Here is a 23,464-nt window from a genome sequence, read left to right on the forward strand (position 1 = left end):
TCTGGAAAAGGAAACAATCAATAAAGCAGCTCATGAACTATTTACATCTTCTCCATGTGAGGATCTGCTTCCTTTCTTTGTCATTATGACATGTCATAGGTTCAATTATGAATTGATTAACCTAAAAACGTTTATAAATACTTTTCTTGCACAAAATATATAAATGTAAGCACTTTCAATGACCCATGTCTATTTTCAAAAACTTCCCAGGCCATCACTGGTGCAGTGTCGGCTTATGTTGATTTTCAGGTCTAATAAAAAGGGAAGCATTGCATTGTGGGATTTTTTGTTATATTTTAAGACTTTATATATATTTGACACTTTCTGACACACAAAACAATGATGGAGAGTTGATGAAGAGCACTAATAGGGAGGAGTTTTAGGGATTTCTGGGATTTAAAACCTCTGGGATGAAACAAGCTAAAGTTTTATTCTTGAAGTTAAACATGAACGATCAGCAAGTTCCAGCTTCAAACTTACTGTCCTTCACCACGGAAAATACTGAATCTCCGTCGCTAAAATCATTACTGAAATATTTGTCCTGGTTCATTTGTTATGATCAATATATTTTCCTCTTATCATCATATTCTCTCCTTTTATAATCTGATTGTTACTGTTGTTTCGTTCTGGAGGGTTTTGGTGCCTTTCGGACTTTTCCTTCATCTGTGAAAATTTTCTCACATGAAGTCTTTCTAGTCGACGTGGGATGTTTGGTCTAGTGTGACCTCTGACCTCCTTCACCTCTTCTTCACCTCGTTCAGACTTTTACTGTTGTATCCACAACATGTTTCATATTTCACTGTGCAACATGTGAATGTTTAACTCCTGTTAGTCCGCTTTACTGTCATCCTCTGATACTCTGCAGCGTGTTGGCAGTGTCCTCCCTCAGGCAGAAAGACAGATGTCAGACCTGTCTCGCTCTCTCTCTGTCTGTTTATTACCCTCTCTCTCGCTCCCCCTCTCTCTCTTTGTCCCAGCTGAAGAACAAATCCTGACTTTCCCCTCAAAGCTCGAGCCTGCTCTGCTCCACACGACTTCTCTACGATCTGAGACACAGACAAAAAACACACACACACACAAAACACACACGCACACACACACACACACACACACACACACCTCCTGGAGCTCCTGCAGAACCAGAGGAGGAGAAAAGAGGGTGGAAGAATTTGGCCTCAAGTCTTGCAGCCGCCTTCAAACTGCTGGTAAAGTAGAGCTAATGTCCGTTTGTCTGTCTCCTCAACTCCTCCCCTTTCTGTCTGTCAGTCTTTCTTGCGATGGTTTGTAAACAGTTGTTTCAGTAGATGATCTTCATCACAGGTCCAAAAGACAAGAAGAAAAAAGAAACAGAGTTGTTATCTGTGACTTCTGAACAGAACCGCTAACGGCTCGTCCTTCAGACCTGAACCAGAACGGATCTAAAGGAACCAGATTGTTTTACTCGTAACATATATGAACATGTCGGTGCTCTTCCTGGTTTTCATGCAACATTCCTCAACTTTCCCCTCAGCTCAGCGATCAAGTTCAATGAGCTCAGAGCACATTTGGGGAGTGCCATAAGTAAATGTGGTGGAACATTTGTGTTCAGGTTTGACCTTTTCTGTCTCTAAAATAACTTCATGTTGCCTTGGTTTCCTGGTTTAGAGACATTTCTCAGTAATTATCGAAACAAATAAGTTCTGGATTCATTAAAAAAAAGAATGTCATGCAACATTACAACACAACTCCCACAAGGAGCACATTTACCAGAGCAACACTTTACAGACTCAGTTGCATTTTCTTTTGATCAGTTTGCATCCCTAAAATATGAGAGATTGTTGAATCAGGTTCAGAGTGGAGAAGACTTCTGCACCTGGTCCTGGTCCACAGCCATACCGGCTGTGGACCAGGACCAGGTTCAGCTCAAAGTTGTTGCGAGACCTGAGACCGACTGAGACCGACCGCCAAATGTGAGACACAAACGGACGCACAACCCGAAGCTTTTTGCAACAAAGTGGCTCTCGTTGGGTAGCAGAACACACACTTCATGCGTCACACTTAATCTAGAAGACGTGAGGAGAGTCTTTGTCACTAACGTGTACCAAGTGTATCTCGTTCTTCTTCCGTCTCCACTGTTCTCTGCTTCATTTGGGGACGAGCTGCTGGGACACTTTTTCTTACTTCTAGTACTCCAGCTGTCTGAACTGTTGCATGCAGTATGAAGCGAATTCTGACGTACACACATCATCATAACATGGCGCCTTGAACTGTGACCCTCTTGTTCATATATCTTCTGTGCTAAAGATTGTGGGTCACAATAGCTAGAAAAGCAGGCTGGCTTGCATTCTGCATATGTGACCGGATGCAGAAGAACATCCTGCTATTTTTGGCACACTGCATTTGACATGTTATGTATTGGGACAGACTAAATAGTACATTAGTATGGTAGTACGGTAGTATGGTAGTGTGGATATTGGAACACTACGTTTGTTCAGAGGTGATACTAAATGAAAGTTCCAGGTACTTTAGCGATCGGCTGCGGGTCAGTCGATCATGACTACAACCAACGCAAGAGTAAGCGCCATGCATTGGTTTGGAGCAGGACAACCAGTATTTTAACATATAAGAGTATTGGACAAACCAACACGTCCAGAGTGTCACGAAGTGTTTGAGGAGAGGAGCACACATTGTGGACCAGAAGACTCAGAGATACGACACAAAGTCAATCAGAGAGGGGAAATAAAGATCACAATGCTGCAGCGACGAAGAGCTACCGAGTGGTTTGATGCTCCTGATAGTAGTTTGACTTCAGACACTCAATTGTTTAACGAAAAGCACAAAGATTTGATGGTTTTAGGGACTCATGACAGACTCAGACGGGGTTACAGATGCTGAAGAAACAGAAGCTAAACTGCACATGAAACTGGGAGGAGTCTTTAATAGACCAAACAATAAAAGAGACAGATTCAGTGATGTGAAAGTAATTGTCAGTAGACTCTGGTGTGGTTTGAACCAGCTCACAGTGAAGGTGAACCTGGTGGAGTTGTGGAGGGAGAACGACACCAACTACAAATCTGTGTGGAGTCGTTTCTCTAGTGTGAAGAAAATGTCACTTATAAACATACACACGTCTAAAGGAAGTCGGTGGTGTGCAGAAGTAATTCTAACAATTTCCCAAAGCTCAGTCAATACGAGGAATACTGAGGGAAGCAAACAGAGGAAAACTTCATCTCTAGCGCTGCCTGGGTTTCATTAAACTTCACACTGACTGCCTCCAGGTTATTTTTATCCTCTGCTGTTCCTGCTGGAAGTCTCTCCGTCTGTTCCTGCTCATCCAGAAACTGAACTGCTGAACACTTTCCATTTCTCTCCCCTCCCTCCTGTTTTCTTTTCCCCCATCTACATACAGTACATCTCTCTCTCTCTGTGTCAGCACTGAACTCTGGTTTCCTATTGGCCCACTGGAGTTGAGGGGGGAGGGGCTCAGAGTCCGTGGCGCTGCAGACTGAAGTTTTGTTTTCATCTAAAAGAAAAAGTGACTGATTGATGTGAATGGTTGAGAGAGAGAGAGAGAGAGAGAGTGGGCGGAGTCTTATCATGATAGAGATCTCAATTTACTGCTGACTAAACTGTCTTCTTAGGTGATGATTTTGGGCAAAATGAAGCCACTAAAAGTCTTAGTTGGACAGGTCAAGCCCAGTCGGCAGGAACATTTTTATTGGCATTGTTGTTTCTGCAAACCACTGATACGTTGAATGTGGACGTCTTTGCAAGTGCAACTGACTTTGCACATACGTATATTACAGTTTGATGAGAATCAGAATCTGACACTCGAGGATCAGGTGGAAATGTGGTCTGAGAGTGACCCCCAATGAGCTCAGTTCTGTTAACAGCTGCCTCCCGTTGTCATCCGTTTGTTGTGTTTGGGTCTAAAGAGCCTGAATATAAATAGTGGCTCTTCTTTGAGCTCGGGAGTCTCCACCAACTCCTCTTTTGGGCCCAACAAATCAGAAGCTCCTACGAGTAAACACAACAGCTCCCAACATGCACTGGGGCAGAGCTACATTTTATTATTGTTATTGAGGCCGATATAGAGAAGTAGTTCAATCTGCTGCAACTATCAGGTGTGTGAAGGTGTCTGTTAGCGTCGGGCCTCTGCTTTAATGACAGGACTGCTGTGTATAGACTAGTCATTACACACACACACACACACACACGCACACGCACACACACACACACACACACAGCTATATGAGGGCCAGCTACAGCACTGGCAGCTCTTTTTGTCCAGGAAGCTGCTGCAGGTAAACACCTCTGTCTTAATTATCGACATGATCCGTCTGTTTGCTTCCAGTTGTTTTCGCTGCTGATTTCTGCAATGATTCTGGATTTAAATTCACATCAAACGAGAAAAAAACATTGTTTCTCCTCAGGATTTTATGTTTTGATTGAGAGTTGACAGTTGAGAGAAAAGAAGAATCCCTGTTTGGACTCAAACCCTGGACTGTTTATTGGCTACCCCGGCATTTCTGAATGGCTGTTGGGAGAATGAACAGTTTTATATTTTCCTTTTGTCTTTGGTACATCTCATGAACCTGCTGGGTTCCTGCTGAGGAACCAGTGAAGTCTGAGGATGGGTATTGAACACATTTCGTGTTTGGGTGTCGACCAAAATGTTGTCGGAGCATTAGTAGTATGCTGCGTATTGAAAAGTGTCCGGAGGCTCGTGTTTAAACTACATTTAAAATGTAAGCTTTTTTTTTGATTTGAATTTGAGAACTTAATTAAGAAAAAGGGTTTTGTCAAAAAAGATTTTTGTTTTTCTCAATATAAGGCTTTGAAAAGCATTGCTTTGGTATTATTATCTAGAGATAACTGTCTATCAACACCCACCGATAGTGAAGACCTCAATGGCGGTAAAGGTTCCTGAAACCTGGTCTGTGCTGCTCTGCAGGGATGAGGTGGTGGCTGGTGGCGGCCAGTTTGTGGCTGCTGGTGGTCGTGACCGTTTCGAACGCTCAGGCCAGGAACAGACCTCGCAACCAGGATGGGGAAATCCACCGGGGGAAGAGGAAGAGGGACGGACCAGGTGAGACTCTGCCTCTTAAAGAAAACCACTGATATGTGACTGAACAATGGCCAACAAGAGAACTTTCCATCAGTTTAATCTCTGTGCATCCAGTACAGCGTAAGCCTAGCTTTGCACAAAGACTGGAAAGAGGAGAAAATGCAAGCTGAACATTTAAAAAAAAGAATGAAAACAAATCACCTTTTAAAATGTCTGTTGCATCTTGTTCACTAAACAGTCAGTAAAAAGGAGACATTGATAATGGAGATAATGCAGATAATGGAGCACTATGTTGATCAACAGCTACTGAGCACAGTTACTCCCAAAAGTCCTGAGCTTATCGTGGGGTCACCATGTTTGAGCTCTGTCCTAACATCTTCGAATGTTTTTCTGGCCGTCACAATTAGAACTGCAGTCTTGTTTTCTGATGTATGAACTTTAAATGACACCAGAACCAACAGCAGATCAACCTACAACATGTGGAATCCCACAGGGGAGCATCTCTGGCCCCCTGCTGGTTTCATGGGACTATCTGGAATCAGTTTATTTCCGGATTATTAATCATATGCCAGTGATTCAGCTATTTTGGCTTTGCATAAGAACCATGATACGCTAAAGTCAGTCCCAAGGGAAGAATTCAGCAAGATCATCATCTGGCTGGTAGACAGCAAGTTGTCTTTTTGTTTAGCTAAAACAGAGTGATCTCTTCTGTCGGTCTGCCTAAATTAATATGACAATGTGTTGCAGGTCCTGGGCGAGCCGGAGCGGGGCGCTCCAGACCTCTACAGATCAGACTGGTTCCTGGTCCCAGCATGCCGGTGGAGCCTGGAGAGAACCAAGGAAAGACTCTGATCATGAAGTCCTACAAAAACCTACAAGAACAGCACTCCAGCTACAACGTAATCCCAGGTCAGTGAGACCAGTAACTCAACCTTAACCCAGGTCAGTGAGCCAGTAACTCAACCTTAACCCAGGTCAGTGAGACCAGTAACTCAACCTTAACCCAGGTCAGTGAGACCAGTAACTCTACCTTAACCCAGGTCAGTGAGACCAGTAACTCTACCTTAACCCAGGTCAGTGAGACCAGTAACTCAACCTTAACCCAGGTCAGTGAGACCAGTAACTCTACCTTAACCCAGGTCAGTGAGCCAGTAACTCAACCTTAACCCAGGTCAGTGAGACCAGTAACTCAACCTTAACCCAGGTCAGTGAGACCAGTAACTCAACCTTAACCCAGGTCAGTGAGACCAGTAACTCTACCTTAACCCAGGTCAGTGAGACCAGTAACTCTACCTTAACCCAGGTCAGTGAGACCAGTAACTCAACCTTAACCCAGGTCAGTGAGACCAGTAACTCAACCTTAACCCAGGTCAGTGAGACCAGTAACTCTACCTTAACCCAGGTCAGTGAGACCAGTAACTCTAGCTTAACCCAGGTCAGTGAGACCAGTAACTCAACCTTAACCCAGGTCAGTGAGACCAGTAACTCTACCTTAACCCAGGTTAGTGAGCCAGTAACTCTACCTTAACCCAGGTTAGTGAGACCAGTAACTCTACCTTAACCCAGGTTAGTGAGCCAGTAACTCTACCTTCTGACACCATATAATCTTAATAATCTATATAATTGTAACACAACAAATAAAAACCTTCAGCTGAAGTGAAACAGCACATTTTAATCAAACAGGATGTGAGAACAGCTCAGCTCTGAGGCTTCACAATGAAGCTAACTTTTATTACAGCTCACGAACAGAAGAGAAAACCATCTGTGGGAAAAGAGCTCGACAGAAAACAAGTCCCACACAGAGATGAGGACGGAGGCTTTAAAGACGGACCTCAAAGCCACGTAAAAGCCCTTCAGTCTAAAACAATAAAGTCAGCATTATGTAATTAGAAGGGAAGGTGGTGCTGTGGCCGTCTGTTGTCGGGAGCTGCAGGGTGATTTCTTTGGTTCTGTTTTGCGCTGTTGTCTGGGATCTGAGAAACATGCCTCATGTGTTCAGACAAGCAGATCTGACTGTGATGTGACGACAACCGAACGGATCAGACGGCAGTTCACAGACAGAAAGTTACAGATTTCAGACCGACATTATAAACCATGTGTGCTCCGATGAAGTGTTCTCTGCAGAGATTTAAGTGTGTAGATATCTATTCTACCAGTTTGAGCTTTTTCTTGATACTTCCTGCACCTTATTTAAGATAAAGCCGGGTGAAGCGGTGGTTATCCTGCACAGACCGACATGATAACAAATCATCTGTGTCAACGTTACAGGACAACCAAGTGTGAAAGTTAAGACTTGATGTTGGTTATGGACGTTTCTCGGTCAACCGACTAGATTTTGAGTGGTGGATGATCATAAACTCAGTCAGCTGCAGAACAAGTTACATCACACAAGTGTCAAACGCGTTTCCATCATCCAGACGTCTCTGGATATTGTGAGGCGCTGAGAATGATTGAAGAAGTGATCGTACGTCCTCTGTAACGCTGGTGCATTGTGCCTCTCATCTTAATCATCATTCACTTGAGTTATACATATTTACATCATCAACCTTTAGTACTTATAGGTAACACAAGATGAGCGGCATCTTCAAATGTCTTGTTTTGTCTGACCAAGAGTCCAAAACGCAAAGATATTAAGTTCATAATGATTTTATAAAACAGAGAAAAGCAGAAAATACTTTTATTGGAGCAGCTGCAATCTATAAATTATTGGTGATTTTGTTCGAAAAATGATTAACTGATTCTTTAAACTGTTGACAATTCAATTTTTTATGAATCGCTGAAACAACTGTTTGACTGCTCGTAAAACACGTGAAAATATGCAGTGAACACCAGAGAACAATGGTGCTACAGCAGAGTCTGATGGTTGCTGTATCATTTAAACAAAACCCTGCAATTTACCAGACAAATAAAGAGATTCAACGACAGCAGGATCATATTTTAGGCAGAAAAGAAAAGCTCTAAAGTACGAGTGCTGCAGCAGAGATGACAGGGTGACAGTGACACTGCTCTAGCGATAGGAGAGACAGCATTTAAGAGAAATAACCTGAGCCCCTTAACTACCTGTGCTTCTATGGACGTAACAAAGAGCATACCATTAGAACGGATAGATGACAGACAGCACAGACACAGACTGCTCCTTCCTGCCGTATCATAGTGGTTTACAGTGTTTTCTACTGACTCACTGCCAGTCACAGCGTCGTCCTGATGTTGAAAGGTGGAGTTAATGCAGAGGGAGGAGTGGAAATGCTACAAACCACTGCTTTGTCTGGTTCTGATGGTAAAGTACAGGCTTTAGATTTGACTAGACGCACACAGCAATTACTGCAGCAGGGCCTGCTGCTGCTGCTGAGGAGGATGACGAGGGTCAGCGTGTGACCCCCCCCACAGGTTTGGATTTGTTTTGTTCTGGACCGCTGAATCACTGCCCACATTTACTATTCGTTCACTGATTCAATTACGCCGTCTACGGTCGTGCTAATTGACAGCTGTTCCCTCGGTGGAAACAGGAATAGGAGCATCCTCTTCCTCTTCCGTCAACAAAGGCCACACAAACATGATGAGATGTTTGCAGCTGCACAGGTGGTTTTAAATAAACTTTTTTCCTTGATAAACACATCAGGCATTAAGTTAACTTCTCCTGCTTCAGTCGAAGCTTCGCAGTTCATAAAAAATAAAAAATCTGTTTTCTTAACCCAAACAAAAATGGCAGCTGGGGGCGTCCTGGTAGCCAAACAGCATCTATATGTATAATACAATACAACATATATTATACTTAAAAGTTTGGTATCTGCTGACTGAAATAGATCATATTTTAACAATAACAAAATGACTTTTACTCCCTTCATACTCAGCCCACTGTGAGTCCAGCTCATAAAGATTCTGAACTATGTTGAACCACTGAAGTGACTGTGACGTGTCTGTTGTTTCAGGTAAGCAGGGCCAGTGTGTGTTCCGGGATCTGACCATGTTCGACCAGGCCGTCTGGTCTCCAAAGCCCTGTGTGACTTGTCTGTGTACCGGAGGGCGGATGGTTTGTGACGAGATCACCTGTCCCAAAATGCACTGCCATTTCCCCATCACCCCTGCTGGGGAGTGCTGCCCCGTCTGCATAGAGTCAGGTAGAAACACAACATGTGGCAACGCCACGGTGCAACATCGAGAGGCAACAGAGATGAGCAACGGTTCTGACAATCAGGATCAATATATGAAGGCTTCAGGTGTCACAATCAGTTCTACCGTTAGCTTTCTAACAGGTTCATTTGATCAAATAGTAGATGAAACTCTTCATGATGGACGTTACATTTCTTGTCACACGTCTCCTGTCATAAATTAAATCAAACTGTTTCCATCTCTGAGGCCTCAGCATGTTGCTTCCTGCTCCCATCATGGCTTAAAAAAATGTGTTTAGCACATTTTGGGTCGGTTCAACTCACATGTTGTGAAAGTGTTAACATGTCTGTATATTGGGAGATACCACATGTTGTTTTGTCCAGGATCAGTTTCATCTCACTGTCAATTCAATCCCGTTTAAAATGAAGACTGGAATCTGAGTCTGAAACTGCAGCAGCTGAATTGACAGTAACTAACTCGTTGCTCACAGTCGTACACCGTCACTGTGCATGTATGGAGGTGGAGCAGCAGCATTGTGTCTGTGACTTATCACTGTGTGTAGATGGATATAGCATTAACATGACTGCATTAACCATAGAAACATGTACGTATCTGTAGAAGTGCACTGTTTGAAAACTACGTCTGCTCTGGAGGAGGAAAAAACTCTAAAAGCTGTTTTATACTCAGAAGAATGTCGGGGACATCTTTCACTTTTATGACTATAAAACAGCATTAAGTGTTAGACAAGTGAGCGAAGGTTGGTCTAAATTATTTACTCTCAAATATCATTCCAATGCAGAATAGAACTTGCAAATCAACAAATAATGGAATATAAATTCAGTATCAGCTGGCGGCAACATTGGACCAACTTTACCTGACTGTGGTCAAACCAGAGCAGTCCACTGGGATCTGGTCCAGACTGGTCTACAGCAGCCGTCTGCTCTGTAGCTTCAACAAGCTGCTCTTGTACCTGTCTGTCTGCAACACTAAACACACAGCCATCTGTCTGTCTGTCTGTCTCTCTCTCTGTCTCTCTGTCCACCTCTATCCTGTATCTTCTCTTTTAGTGTCTTTATTTTTTCCTCCCCTTCTTCTTCTCCTATTTCTATCCCTTTCTTCCTTCCTTCTTTCTATCCTTGTCACCTTTCCTCTTGACCACCTCCTGCGCTCTGATTGGCTGCCCCGGCCCACCCTACACCGACCCAAGACCCTGACAGCCTTGACCTTTCTGGTGACTCCCCAGTTCCCAACGACCCCGGCGAGCCTGTGACCCCGCTGACCCAGGAGGAGATCCAGCGTATCCTCTGGCGGGAGGAAGAGGAGCACCGCGAGGAGGAGGAACGCCTGAGGAAGAAGGACGAGGCGAGGAAGAAGAGGAGGAAGCAGAGGAAGGAGCAGGCGGAGAAACAAAGAAAGATAGTGGAGGGGAAGAGGAGGGAGGAGGAGAAGGCGCTGAGAATGCAGGTGGAGAAGGAGGAGGAGGAGTGGAGGAGGCATATGGAGGAGGAGGAGAGGAGGAGACAGGATGAGGAAGACAGGAGGCGAAAGGAGGCAGCAGAGAGAGAAGCAAGGGAGAAGGAAAGGAAGCAAGAGGAGGAAAGGTGGAGACAGGAGGAGCTGCTGAGGGAGGAAGTACTGGCTCTGGTGGAGGAGGAGCAGGAAAAGGTAGAGGAGGAGGTGTGGCTGAGAGGAGACGTGTTTGAGATGCTCCCAAAAGAACCCGAGGAACCAGACCTCCTCCCTGCTCCGATACCACGACCTCCTGCTGCGACGGAGGCCGAGCTGAAGGAGATGGAAGCAGCAGTGGAGGAGGCAGAAGAGGAGGAGGAGGAGGAGGAGGAGGAGAGGGAGGTGGTGGTAGAGAACAGAGGAGGCCTTCCTCCAGGCTGCGACATCTCTGATGTCACTCTGACGTGTGACAACGCCAAACTCACATACTTCCCTCCTCTGTCCATCCCGGAGCTCAAGTCTCTGAGTCTGGAGGGTAAGTCAGCACGTCGACAGGACGAGGAGAAAGTAGAGCTGCACACACTGCAACAAACCTTCATCACTTTAACACACAGCACGTCACTACTGTGAGGGTCAGCGTCATATCTAAAGTAAAGAAAGTTAAAACTACAAAAAAAATGTTTTGTGTAATTCTGATGAGTTGCAGCCTTTTGCACAGCTTGTTTTTCATTTGCTAATATGAAGTTTATTTATTATCAACAAATCCCATGAAAAGACCAAAACCAGACTGACTCCAGAAACTGATTTGACACGATCAGCTGATCAAGCTTCACTCTGTCGGACAACAAAAACACACGATCCACTTATGAATCTGCATCTTTTACCTTGAAAACTGACTGAAGCTTCTTAGGGAGCACATTCATCTGATAAAAGCCAATTGTGACCTTACAGCAGAAATATTAATTATATAGAACTGACACCACCTCACCAGCTAAAAATGTAAAGCAGCCACCTGTACTATACATTAGAGCGAGGAGAGACGAAATATTTAGGCCAAGTGTTGACAGACTTAAAGCGTTGCAAATTCTGGCATTTTATCAACCAAATGAATGATTTGAACCCAATACTACACATTGAGGAACAAATGATGCAAATAAATAAACCTCAACCCCCAAAAGACACACAGTGAACATTCTCCTGCTCTAGGCGTGAACTGACTGAAACTCTTCTGACTGCAGGCAACAACATCAGCAGCATCCCAGCAGAAGCCTTCAACGGCATCCCAAACCTGGAATGGATCAACCTCAAGAAAAACAAACTCACCTCCAACAGCATTGATGCCAAAGCCTTCAAAGTAAGACGCTAAACCACTGTAGCCCTTCAGAATAAAACCCAACTTTTCTCCCAATCATCTGCCTCCCACTCAATTCTAGTTATTCCCTCGAGACGACCACAGCGTGAAGGTAAAGTAACGCAATCAACCAGAGGGAAAATAAATATGGGAACATTTCTGTGATATAATGGCGACAATATTCCCAAAGAACTTAAGTGTCGAATAGACCATCAAGACCAGTAAAACTGGTAAAAATGAGCTTCTTTTTGCAGAATTCATATTTGTGGTATGAAGAGGTGCAGTCAACTTCCCAGTATCACCAGTACACGTGTGTGTGTGTGTGTGTGTGTGTGTGTGTGTGTGTGTGTGTGTGTGTGTGTGTGTGTGTGTGTGTGTGTGTGTCAGGGTCTGAAGATGCTAAGCCGTCTGTACTTGGACGAGAACCTTCTAGAAGCCGTGCCCGCTGACCTTCCCCCGACCCTGCAGGAGCTGAAGATCAACGAGAACCGACTGAGACGAATCCATGAAAACAGCTTCCAAGGTGACGGCCACAGTTTCCCACAATGCACCTCCATACCGACGTCAGCTATAACGTCACAGAATACACAAAAATGTGTCGGAGATCTTTCAATACACAGCCAATGAGACGACGGCTGTCTGTGACGTAACATGTCGTAGAACGATGTCGATCGTCTTCTTCTCCAATGAACAATAATCATCTTTTGCATTACATAATTCACAAATCGGCTATTTTTTACTGTAAGTGCATTGTTTTGTTAAGAAAATGAGAATTTGCTGTTCTGTTGCTGATTCCGATACACATTTCCAGTTCACAGTGACGTTTATCTGTTTGTTTTTTATTAATCTTTCAGATCTGAGCAGCCTGGTGATTCTAGAGTTGGAGGGAAATCTGCTGAGTGAGGGGAATTTAGATCCTCTGGGCTTCGCTCCCCTCATCCAGCTCTCCTACCTCCGACTGGGCAGGAACCACTTCCGCACCATACCACAAGGCCTTCCCATTTCACTGCTGGTATGAAGTAATATCTGATTGCATAACTTCTGCATCTGTCCAAGCGCTCACATTTTCACTCCCAGCTCACATAGCCAGTCCAGGACAAAGTGCTCTGGCTTTAATGAAATCTACTGGGTTCAAAAACAAACAGCCAACTGCTGCTTTGGTGTGAAGGTGCTAATGGGAAACTGACCGAGACATAACGAGTCATCATGGCTCAATCCTGCATGGTTCAATATGTTTCTACAGTTGGCAGAAACAGGTACAATACTTTGAGTAAAGTTCAATAAATGTGATAAGTTCAATCTTTCAGGCACATTATTGAAGTCCTTTTGAGCAGCTGGCTGCAGTTAGTCAGTCAGGAATGTAGATTTGCTGATGCATCAGCATTTCTTTTCCCTCGCTCTGATGTTTAAAACTCCTCCACTGAGTAAACTCTGCTTCTACCTTGTGGGAAACCAGTCCACCACCCGACTTGTAATTATGGCCTCTGGTTAACCACAAACATCAGCAGCCTGCTGCTGCTTTAAATCCACCTTAAAACCAACCTCATGTTATGAACTTAAGAGTTTCTACACACTCTCTGCAAATCCAAAAGCCCACACATATTCTTCGATATGTCCTGAAGATCGTGATCTACCTTCAACACTTGTTCTTTGCTAATTATTTTAGCTGATTTATCAGAAATCTTCACCTTTGTATGACCAAGTGTGATTTTTTAAGTAGATAGAGGTTCTCCAACATGTTTGGAAAGTGAGAGGTGAGCGCGGGGGGGGGGGGTAATTCAGTTGGCTGCAATCTGCAACTTCACCACTAGATGTCACTAAATCTTACAAACTACTCCTTTAAGAATTCATTTTTGGGGGTGGATTATGCATTTAACCCAAAACAGTCCCAACAAACCACAGACTTGTCTGCCGAGATCTCTGAACCAAAAGCACTCAGTTAACACAACAGTTTAATGACAAACTCATAGCTCATTAAAAACATGTCACATCGCGGGATCCTACTGTGGCTCTGACACTAAACTCAAGTAACCTTCCACAAGTTTCCACCAATCAAAGCATTTTCCTTTCTGATTCCGTTGAAGTCAACCATTTGGTTTCTTTTCCTCCATTGTTTAGGAGCTCTACTTGGAGAACAACCTGATTGAGGAGATCTCAGAGACAGCTTTCAATCAGACCCACAGTCTGAACGTGGTTTCTTTGAGACACAACAGGCTGGACGAGACCAGGATCGCCCCGCTGGCCTGGTTCAACCACAGGTCCGACAGAAAGACACCCTCCATTCTCCAGGGTCCCAGGGATTTACCAGCTATTTCATCCTCATTTTGACTGTCACCAACACAGATATTTATTATTTCTCTACCATACCGTCATGTGCTGTTTCCAGCAGTGAATGTTCCTTGTCCTGATGTATTTCCGCTTGTTTCAAAGAGTACGGGAACATTTGTTTTGGCACTACTTTGACAGAACCTCAGTGGATTGTTTCTCATTTGTGTTCCGTATTTTTCCGATCAGCTGCACATCAAAGACTGTCAATCACTTAAATTCTCATTTCCTTCCAAATCCTTCCTCCCCTCATCTTCCTCCTCTGCAGAAATCTGGAGTCCATCGACCTTTCAAATAATGACCTTTACCTGGTTCCATCATACCTGCCCAAATCTCTGGTCCACCTGGTGCTGGTGGGAAACAACATAGAGAGGATACCTGGTAGGTGTGACACCTGGCTGACAAACATGATGGGAGGGCTTTAACTGGTTGAAAAAAAAAAACATCTCCAGCGTGTAAAGAGCTCTAAATTGATCATGAGGGTGTTATAGTTTCTAGCCAGTCTGTACATCACGTAACAGCTGCTAGACACATAAATACGTAAAACCCTTTTTAAATGCAGGGGCTCATTGAAAGAAAATGTTCATTAAGTATTCATATCCTCTGGTTCTGCTTTTGTTTCCACTGTTTTCCACGTCCCTTGAGAAAAAGGGTTCCTGGAACTAAATTTGGAAACAGCTCAGGATGTGAACCTAAACCAAGTTCCAGATACTTTGAGGGATCAGCAGCAGGGCTGGTGATTGTGACGGGTTGAGCTGAATAAGTTTAATTACATCAAACACATGAGTAACCACCGTTTTACTACTGCGTCTGTACGGAGCAGGACAAGAGCAACAGAGAATCCTAGTTGGGCAATTAAAGTCTCCAGCTAGTTAGCTAGCTGGAGAGAAGGCCACTTCACTTTGGAGTTAGAGAAGGAGTTGTAGTCAGAAGATTGGTGAAGATGAGAAGATTTCTCATTGTTTGGCAGAAATCCAGGACCTGTATTCTCTGTCGGCTTTTGTATCTCATAGTCATGAAAATGTGAAAGAAAATCAATATTCACCGCACCATCATTGTCTGTCCCACAACCTTTTACTTCAGTCACCTACCAAACAGAGCATTAGAGTTTAATTATGAGATTTTATAGACATAATAAATGATCAAAATAATCGTTAGTGGACTGTACAAAAACAGTTTCATGGTCTCCCATAGCTACATCGTCTCCTTCCAATGCCTCCACAGGTTACGTCTTCGCCCACATGGACCCTGGTATCGAGTACCTCTACCTCTCGTACAACAAGCTGGACGGGGAGGCCATCGAGCCGGAGTCCTTCTTCGGCTCGTACCAGTCCATGGTGGAGCTGTGTCTGGATCACAACCAGCTGATCTCTGTCCCGTCTGGCATCAACGAGATGACCAACTTACACTTCCTCAGACTCAACGACAACAACATCAGGTATGAAGCCAGCGTCACCAAACATCTACCAGGGTCGAGGGTCCTGTTAGTTATTGGTACGTCTTTATTCTGGAAATAGAGATTGTTTCTTTCTTAAACTACAAACAAAATGACTTTGTTGTTAATTTAAGTAGCAGAAGCTGCCGACAGAAACAATAAAACCAGGTGAGAAAAGACAGAGCACAAAGAAGAAAGAAAAAAGTCTAAAGTCAAACCAGACGACTGAATCACTTCAGCCCACCAGACAAAGTTCACTGAACGGAGCGCTGTCTTGACGACAAGAAACAAAACAAGTTGAAGTATGTTTCCACCTGAGAGTCACCTCATTACTCACTCTCAGGTCCAACACACACTTGGTCCAGGCTGCAGCGCGCTTTCAGAGAAAAGTTACATCCTAATTAAACACCCGTAAAACTATTTAAACTCCACACCACGCTCCATCTTCACTGCCAAGATTGGCATTAGCATTCTGAATTGACTGTGATTTAGGTAACGTGGTGAAAAAGGTAACTGCTATAAACCTGTAGATTATAGATGACCTTTAACCAAACCATGATTTCAGCATTTCAGTGGTCTCATTTTGGAGGTATTCCTAAATGAAATTCCAAACAAATGTTGTTCCCGACACGTATGAACAAAACCGGTGAAGCTCTACACCAGAGAGAATATGAAACATTGTTATGATAAAATGAAAATTATGATTCTGATTTTACAATTCATTTGTTACTGCTGTAGTCGAATAGAACTGAAACAATTAACAACAATTATGATAATCAATAAATCACGTTGGACATTTTTTGAGCAGAATAAAGCCAAACATTACGTCATTCCATCGTTAAGATCGGCTGCTTGGTGTGATAAAAGTTCACAGGATCTCTTTGGATTTGGACAGCGGGCTTTAGGAAACTGTGATGGGATTTCAAAAAATGTATTTCTGATATTTGATAGACCTAATGATTAATTAAGAACATAATCGTCAAATGTATTGATCATGAAAATTGAACATTCGTTAAACTTTTCGTTATATCTGCTAACGCTGCATCTAACTGCATCCTGATTTCAGGAGTGTCCCAGACGAAAGCATCTGTGACCCAGACCACAGCGGGGACTCCACCATGGTGGCCCTGAGGCTGGAAAACAACTACATGGACCCCCAGAATATCTCACCGACAGCCTTCTCCTGTGTGCGCTCCGCCTCCAGTGTGGTCCTAAAACCACAGAAAACCAAGTGACCACGCAAAACTAAAACTAAAAAGACACTCGCTTCATCTTCCAGAAACACAAAGGTTTTGATGTGCAAAGAGCAGTGAAAACATTCCCTTCCCTAGCTTCCTCTGATGCTGTAGGTTGTTGAAATGACACCCAAAATAATGAGAAATTGCTTCGAAAAAAGGCTCTCACGGGATTTACAGGTTGAACATGGGAAAAAGAAATTGTCCTGTTGAAACCTGTTGTCCTGTTCCTGTTCAGAACCTCTACGATGTTCTTCTTCTTTGGCCCTACTACACAGCTTTAGGTCTGGTATGTTTCCTGGCCCCCCTTCACCTGTTATGAAGATGACAGAACACACTCAAAATCAAACACATCTGTCTCCTTTAGTAAAACGTTAAACCCTCTAAAATGGAAAGAACTCCGCCCCCTTACACAGTAAAAAAAGAAAAAAACGCGCTTATAAAGACATGGAAGGAATTTGATGAAATGAGACCACAAGCCCAACATTATTATTATTTTAACAACCTCGCCACCTTCATGTTCCATTTCTCAGCTCCGTTTCTTCCAATGCCTTCTTTCATAAAACTCTGGCATGGAACGGAGGAGTGTGATCACACGTGTGACACATCCTCTGAGCTCGTTGTGTTAAAGATGAGGCGCAGCATTAAAGGATGAAGCTCATCCCTCTGACATAAAGACACAGAAGATGTAATGATCTTTCCTCCATCTTTTACTTTCGTTATGTGCACTTCAGTGGACTGAAGCAGACAGTCACTTCCTCTGGTACTAGATTTCTTCTTGACACGGGGAGTTTTTTTAGGTATGGTAAAGGAAGTTGTGATTTCTCCCATTCCTACCACAGGACATATAGAGTGATGTTGGGCCACGTTCATATTTATAACTGTCGCTTCATCTAGTTAACTTCTACTTCACCTTGTTTCATTATTGAATAGGAGACTATTAAATGCAGTTGCTGTGTCTGCTATAGACTTTCATGAAGATGGGTAAAGCTTTGTGGACCACTGGTTCCAGAAATATTTTCAGTAAATTTGAAATTTTTCTTTTCATGATGTCCTCAGTGTTCCTCAACACAGAACCGTTACTTAACCGTACTACACCTCTATGTTCATGCTTTAACTATCAAACGGAGTAACTGGAGTATAATGCATTAATAACTCATCAGCGCTGACGTGACTAGAAGGCTTCTGCAGGTTGGGAGAGGGAATCCTTTATGTATGAGTGGATTAAATGCTCTTGTAGTACTTTCATTGTACCGTTGCTTTGAACAGCATTGACTCGAGGTACAGTGTGCCCATTTGATGTTTCAGTAACAGTTAAGAACTGTAATACATCTGCCTCCTCACTTTGCTTTTGGCTGGCCAACATGCATAAATTATATGACTAAATGTGTTTAATGTGTCAACAATCATATACTGCAGGTTATGATGTTACGACGGAGAATTCAAATAAACTTCACAATGTTCACATTACTGCCTGATTGATGAATTCCCACCTACATTCATTAAGTTCTATGGAAAAGATAACTATGATAATAACAGCACTGTAGTCATGTCAATAAGGAACACAAATTAAAGCCTTTAACCAATAACTGGCTTTTAGAGGTTGAATATTGATATTTGTGGGATACAAAAAACAATGTATCAGCTGATGTTAATTTTCTTAAATATAAATAGGACCAAGATATGTAATGAGCCGGACAGTTTACGGTCTATAAATGAACTTGCCAGTGTTCTCTGGTGGAGAAACATAATGAAGGTCCCATGATTGCAGGGTGAGATGTTCCCGAGTCCATTATTCTCTACATACATTCAGCAAACTTTTCAAAAGCTTTCATGTTGTCAGGGCTCATTCTCCCAGAAACCTTTGTTCAACTACATATGTTCACACAACAGCCCATGTCATATTAAGCAAATAGAGCTGGGGAATATTTGTTTTACGTTCCCATTACATGCTACATGGAGTTATTTTAACCCAAACCACGACCTTTTCCTAAACCTAACCAAGTAGTGCTGTTGCCTAAACCTAAGTGATGCCAAAGGGTCCTAAACAAACGGACACGTAGACTATTAAAGAACGAGTCGTGATAAAATGTCCTCGCCCCACATGCTGTACACATTCAGAGAGCTGTTATTATCAGAGCTGAAAGCCAACTTTATCATAATATTTTCCTCTGAAAGCCTGAGGTTTAGGATCATTTACTTCAGCAGCAGACAGATGGAACGGATGATTGGAAAAGAAAAGCTCAAATGTGAGGAGGACAAAAACCTCAGCTCCCTCTTTGGTAAAAGAAAAGAGGACACATTAGCCAATTATGTGCAGACAATCATAAATCAAATAGTAGAAAAGCAATAAAAAAAAGCAACAATCTGCACTGTCTAGATGCCGGCAGTCGTCATCTCATCGTACTTCAGATGGAAACATTTGAGCCAAAGATCAAAGATCAAAAGTGCTCCTGTTGAAAAGAGAAAATTCTTCTCGCCTGCCAACGTGAACAGATGCTGCGTTCATCAGCCTCACAAAGCAAAACCATGAAGGAACAATCTAATAGTCATTAGTCACATAACCTCCTCAGTGCTCCTCAGGCTGTGTTATGACTCAAAATCAGGCTTTATGTACTCGGAAGATATTTCATCAACAGGTACAAATAACTAGTACGAGGTTGGACCTTCATTCAGCAACAATAGGATTCATTCGTTCAGCATGAATCTGGTATTATAACTTCATAGTTTTGGTCACAAGATGACATAAATGAAATGATTTTTGCATTTATGATCTTTACTTATGTCTTCATGTTAATAACTTGACAATCCTGCCTTTTCAGCCCTCTTAAAGGTATTCAGATAAAACGGTAAAAAACAAAGCTAACTATTTAGTTGACATGGTTATTACCTATAGATATACACACACACTGACAATAGGTCACAAATGGGAATTGCTTCATTTTAACGGGTCACAAGTCATAAAGGTTGGGAACCACAGATCTAAACCACTTTATTTGGAGGTAAAACAAAAACAAATGGCAAATAAAATGTATCTTTAAAAGTTTTTACTGCGGAACCACTGATTCATTTTCATCCGTAGTGTAAGAATTTAACACCATCTGTATTTATCCTATATTTAATACCAAATTATATAATCCTATGAGAGGTTCCAACTAACTGATGTTGCAGCCTGTTCACAGCACGTCTTTCTAGCTCCCACTGTGTCCTTTACTTTTGAGTACCAGTAAATCACTTTAACGGTATCAGTTCTAAAGTTATTGTTTGCATTCACAGAGAAAATTAGTTCAGACTGCCAGTTCCCAAAATGCAAAATGAAACACTTTACTCTGCAAGAAACTACTGATTGATGGAAACATCGAGGGCTTGTTGAAGTACACCAAGAAGTTTAAATATAGGAACGGACACAGGTTTGGCTAAAAGTATTCATGACGTTACCATCCTACTCATATTGTAAGCCCACATTGTGAGTTCTCTGGAGCTCATGCCCAATATTCATAACCATTGTCATGTGGACTGAAGGTGGAGGATGGTGAACACTGGTCTGTTGTGCAGCCTGGCTGGGAAACACTCCGAGCAGCAGGTAACACGCAGAGTTGTGACCCCGTAACAGCTCAAAAAAATGTTTCCTGGCAACAAGTTGTTCCTGTGGCACTAAAGCAACAACAGCGCTGAGGCAACTCCTTGGCACCGCCGCCCTGCGAGTCGCCCCGGTGACTCGCCGGCATTGTTGAAGGCTCAGATGGAGGAAATTCTTCTCAACATAAGAACACAACAAGCTCCGGCTGCTCCACAGACGTCTGATGTGTTGTAAAGTATGAGATCCAGAGAGAGAAGAGACATCCTGACCACCTCTCGTGAGGAACGCACACCATCCTCCATCAGGAAATAATCTCCGGCATTTAATTAGCAGTTTGAATACTGTAATTCCAACAATTACGCCATACATTTCTTCACAATACCACAAACCAATTTCCCCCTCTCGACTATTGAAGCTACCGCATTAAATCTTTCAGTGGCAGACCAGTCAGCTGAGAAGTATGAGGGTTTCATGGAAGATCCTCCCGAAGTGAAGATGACGGCACGACAAACGTACTGCTCAAAACTAAGCGCTCAGCATTTTTAAAGGTTGCTTCTTTGACTTATTGGACGACAGCATCTAGGCAACATAACACAATAGGATAAACGGTTGGCTTAGTGCTCCTTACAATGTAGAACAAAGCCTGCGTCTTCTCACAGTGCACACGAAGCAAGTTTACATCAGGATCTAATTAGAAAATTGTGGCTTTCAACTGAGAATCTGGCTCATAACAGGGTATTGTGTCAGCAGCGCTACGAAGCTAAGATAACGAGGAACTGTAAACTGAGCCTGAGGTTTTAACAGGAGATCATGGAGCTAACAGTGGACTTTTAGATCATGGGAGCTAACAGTGGACCTTTAGATCATGGAGCTAACAGTGGACTTTTAGATCATGGAGCTAACAGTGGACCTTTAGATCATGGAGCTAACAGTGGACTTTTAGATCATGGAGCTAACAGTGGACCTTTAGATCATGGAGCTAACAGTGGACCTTTAGATCATGGGAGCTAACAGTGGACCTTTAGATCATGGAGCTAACAGTGGACCTTTAGATCATGGGAGCTAACAGTGGACTTTTAGATCATGGGAGCTAACAGTGGACTTTTAGATCATGGGAGCTAACAGTGGACTTTTAGATCATGGAGCTAACAGTGGACCTTTAGATCATGGGAGCTAACAGTGGACCTTTAAATCATGGGAGCTAACAGTGGACCTTTAGATCATGGAGCTAACAGTGGACCTTTAGATCATGGGAGCCAACAGTGGACTTTTAGATCATGGGAGCCAACAGTGGACTTTTAGATCATGGGAGCTAACAGTGGACCTTTAGATCATGGGAGCCAACAGTGGACTTTTAGATCATGGGAGCTAACAGTGGACCTTTAGATCATGGGAGCCAACAGTGGACTTTTAGATCATGGAGCTAACAGTGGACTTTTAGATCATGGAGCTAACAGTGGACCTTTAGATCATGGGAGCTAACAGTGGACTTTTAGATCATGGGAGCTAACAGTGGACTTTTAGATCATGGGAGCTAACAGTGGACCTTTAGATCATGGGAGCTAACAGTGGACCTTTAGATCATGGGAGCTAACAGTGGACCTTTAGATCATGGGAGCTAACAGTGGACCTTTAGATCATGGCGCTAACAGTGGACTTTTATATCATGGAGCTAACAGTGGACCTTTAGATCATGGAGCTAACAGTGGACCTTTAGATCATGGAGCTAACAGTGGACCTTTAGATCATGGGAGCTAACAGTGGACCTTTAGATCATGGGAGCTAACAGTGGACTTTTAGATCATGGAGCTAACAGTGGACTTTTAGATCATGGAGCTAACAGTGGACCTTTAGATCATGGAGCTAACAGTGGACTTTTAGATCATGGAGCTAACAGTGGACTTTTAGATCATGGAGCTAACAGTGGACCTTTAGATCATTTTATTCCTGTTGCACAGCAGATCGTGAAGAGATAGAACTGCTACTGTGTAAAGGGAATACTGCCGTTAAAAAGAACCTTATTTGTTTAAAGTGTTTACAAACCAAATGTTATTGCCCTTTTGTTCATATAGCAGTACTTTTAAAATAAAAGTGCGCAATACACTACTTTTGAATTAATTATTGAACTTTGCCATAACAATGTGATTAATCGCAAAAAATCCATGCGATTAAAAATTGTAATCGCTGCCCAGCACTAATAATTATATATAAATAAAATAAAGATCACATCACAAAACGACCCCACGAAACAAGACAACAAACTAAAAACAAACTGGAGGTTAACCAGTGAAGAAGAGCGGGAGCCTCATTGCTTGTGATGTGTAATTCAGTGGGAGAGTTTCAATCTGATGGTCGGAAAAACAAATGATAAATTTACTTTCAGACATTTTTGAATTCATGAATCGCCTTCAAAAAATGAACATGGGAGAGCTCAACAGGCTTCTTTTTGTTGAGATGATCATTTAACCAGATCTCTGATGGATTGGAAAATATGGTTTCCGCACAGAGAAGATGCGTTGAAACCAGAACACAGACCGGCTCCCATTTCGGTTTGTCCGACTGCCAAACCGGGGAATATTTGGACCGTCTGACTCGGCCATAAGTTGTGTCTCAGAGCGCCGTTCCAGCTGAGCTCAGCAGAAAATACCAGCGCTGAATGGAAAAAGGAATAGTGTAACACGTGAACTCCTGAGGAGCAGCTCCTGTAAGCTTTTCCATTCTTGGGAGGTATTTCTCATTTCTACTTCAAATGTAAAGATTGTTGTGCCTCATCAAACTGCACATCATGCAGAACACTAAGCACATCATGTTGGATGTTGCAAAGCATCTGCTCTGTTTCTCTTTTCTCTGCTTTCGAATAAGGAGGAAATCTATTGTGATGGTAACTTGTACCACCTTAAGTCAGGAGACCACACTGCTGACAAGTCATTCA

General features: G+C 42.9%; 2 protein-coding genes across 5 annotated transcripts in view; one reads left to right on the forward strand and one right to left on the reverse strand.

The window, feature by feature from the left end:
- cenpp (centromere protein P) overlaps positions 1-23,464 on the reverse strand; it is a 74,567-nt gene that overhangs the window by 3,345 nt on the left and 47,758 nt on the right. The gene's annotated exons all lie outside the window — the stretch shown is intronic.
- Positions 1,078-18,411, forward strand: ecm2 (extracellular matrix protein 2, female organ and adipocyte specific). 3 transcript variants are annotated; one of them, XM_079265339.1, is made up of 12 exons: positions 1,078-1,205; positions 4,934-5,068; positions 5,795-5,956; positions 8,977-9,165; positions 10,365-11,141; positions 11,845-11,960; positions 12,345-12,480; positions 12,812-12,969; positions 14,076-14,215; positions 14,551-14,663; positions 15,507-15,720; positions 16,784-18,411. In XM_079265339.1, exons 2-12 carry the CDS (start codon positions 4,936-4,938, stop codon positions 16,950-16,952), a joined length of 2,307 nt encoding a protein of 768 aa, XP_079121465.1. In that variant the 5' UTR covers positions 1,078-1,205; positions 4,934-4,935; the 3' UTR covers positions 16,953-18,411. The 3 variants fall into 3 exon arrangements, with proteins under 3 accessions (XP_079121465.1, XP_079121466.1, XP_079121467.1); XM_079265340.1 differs by having other exon boundaries at positions 10,401-11,141; XM_079265341.1 differs by lacking the exon at positions 8,977-9,165 and having other exon boundaries at positions 10,401-11,141.

Source organism: Melanostigma gelatinosum (genome assembly GCF_949748355.1).
Source record: "Melanostigma gelatinosum genome assembly, chromosome: 3".
NCBI lineage: Eukaryota > Metazoa > Chordata > Actinopteri > Perciformes > Zoarcidae > Melanostigma > Melanostigma gelatinosum.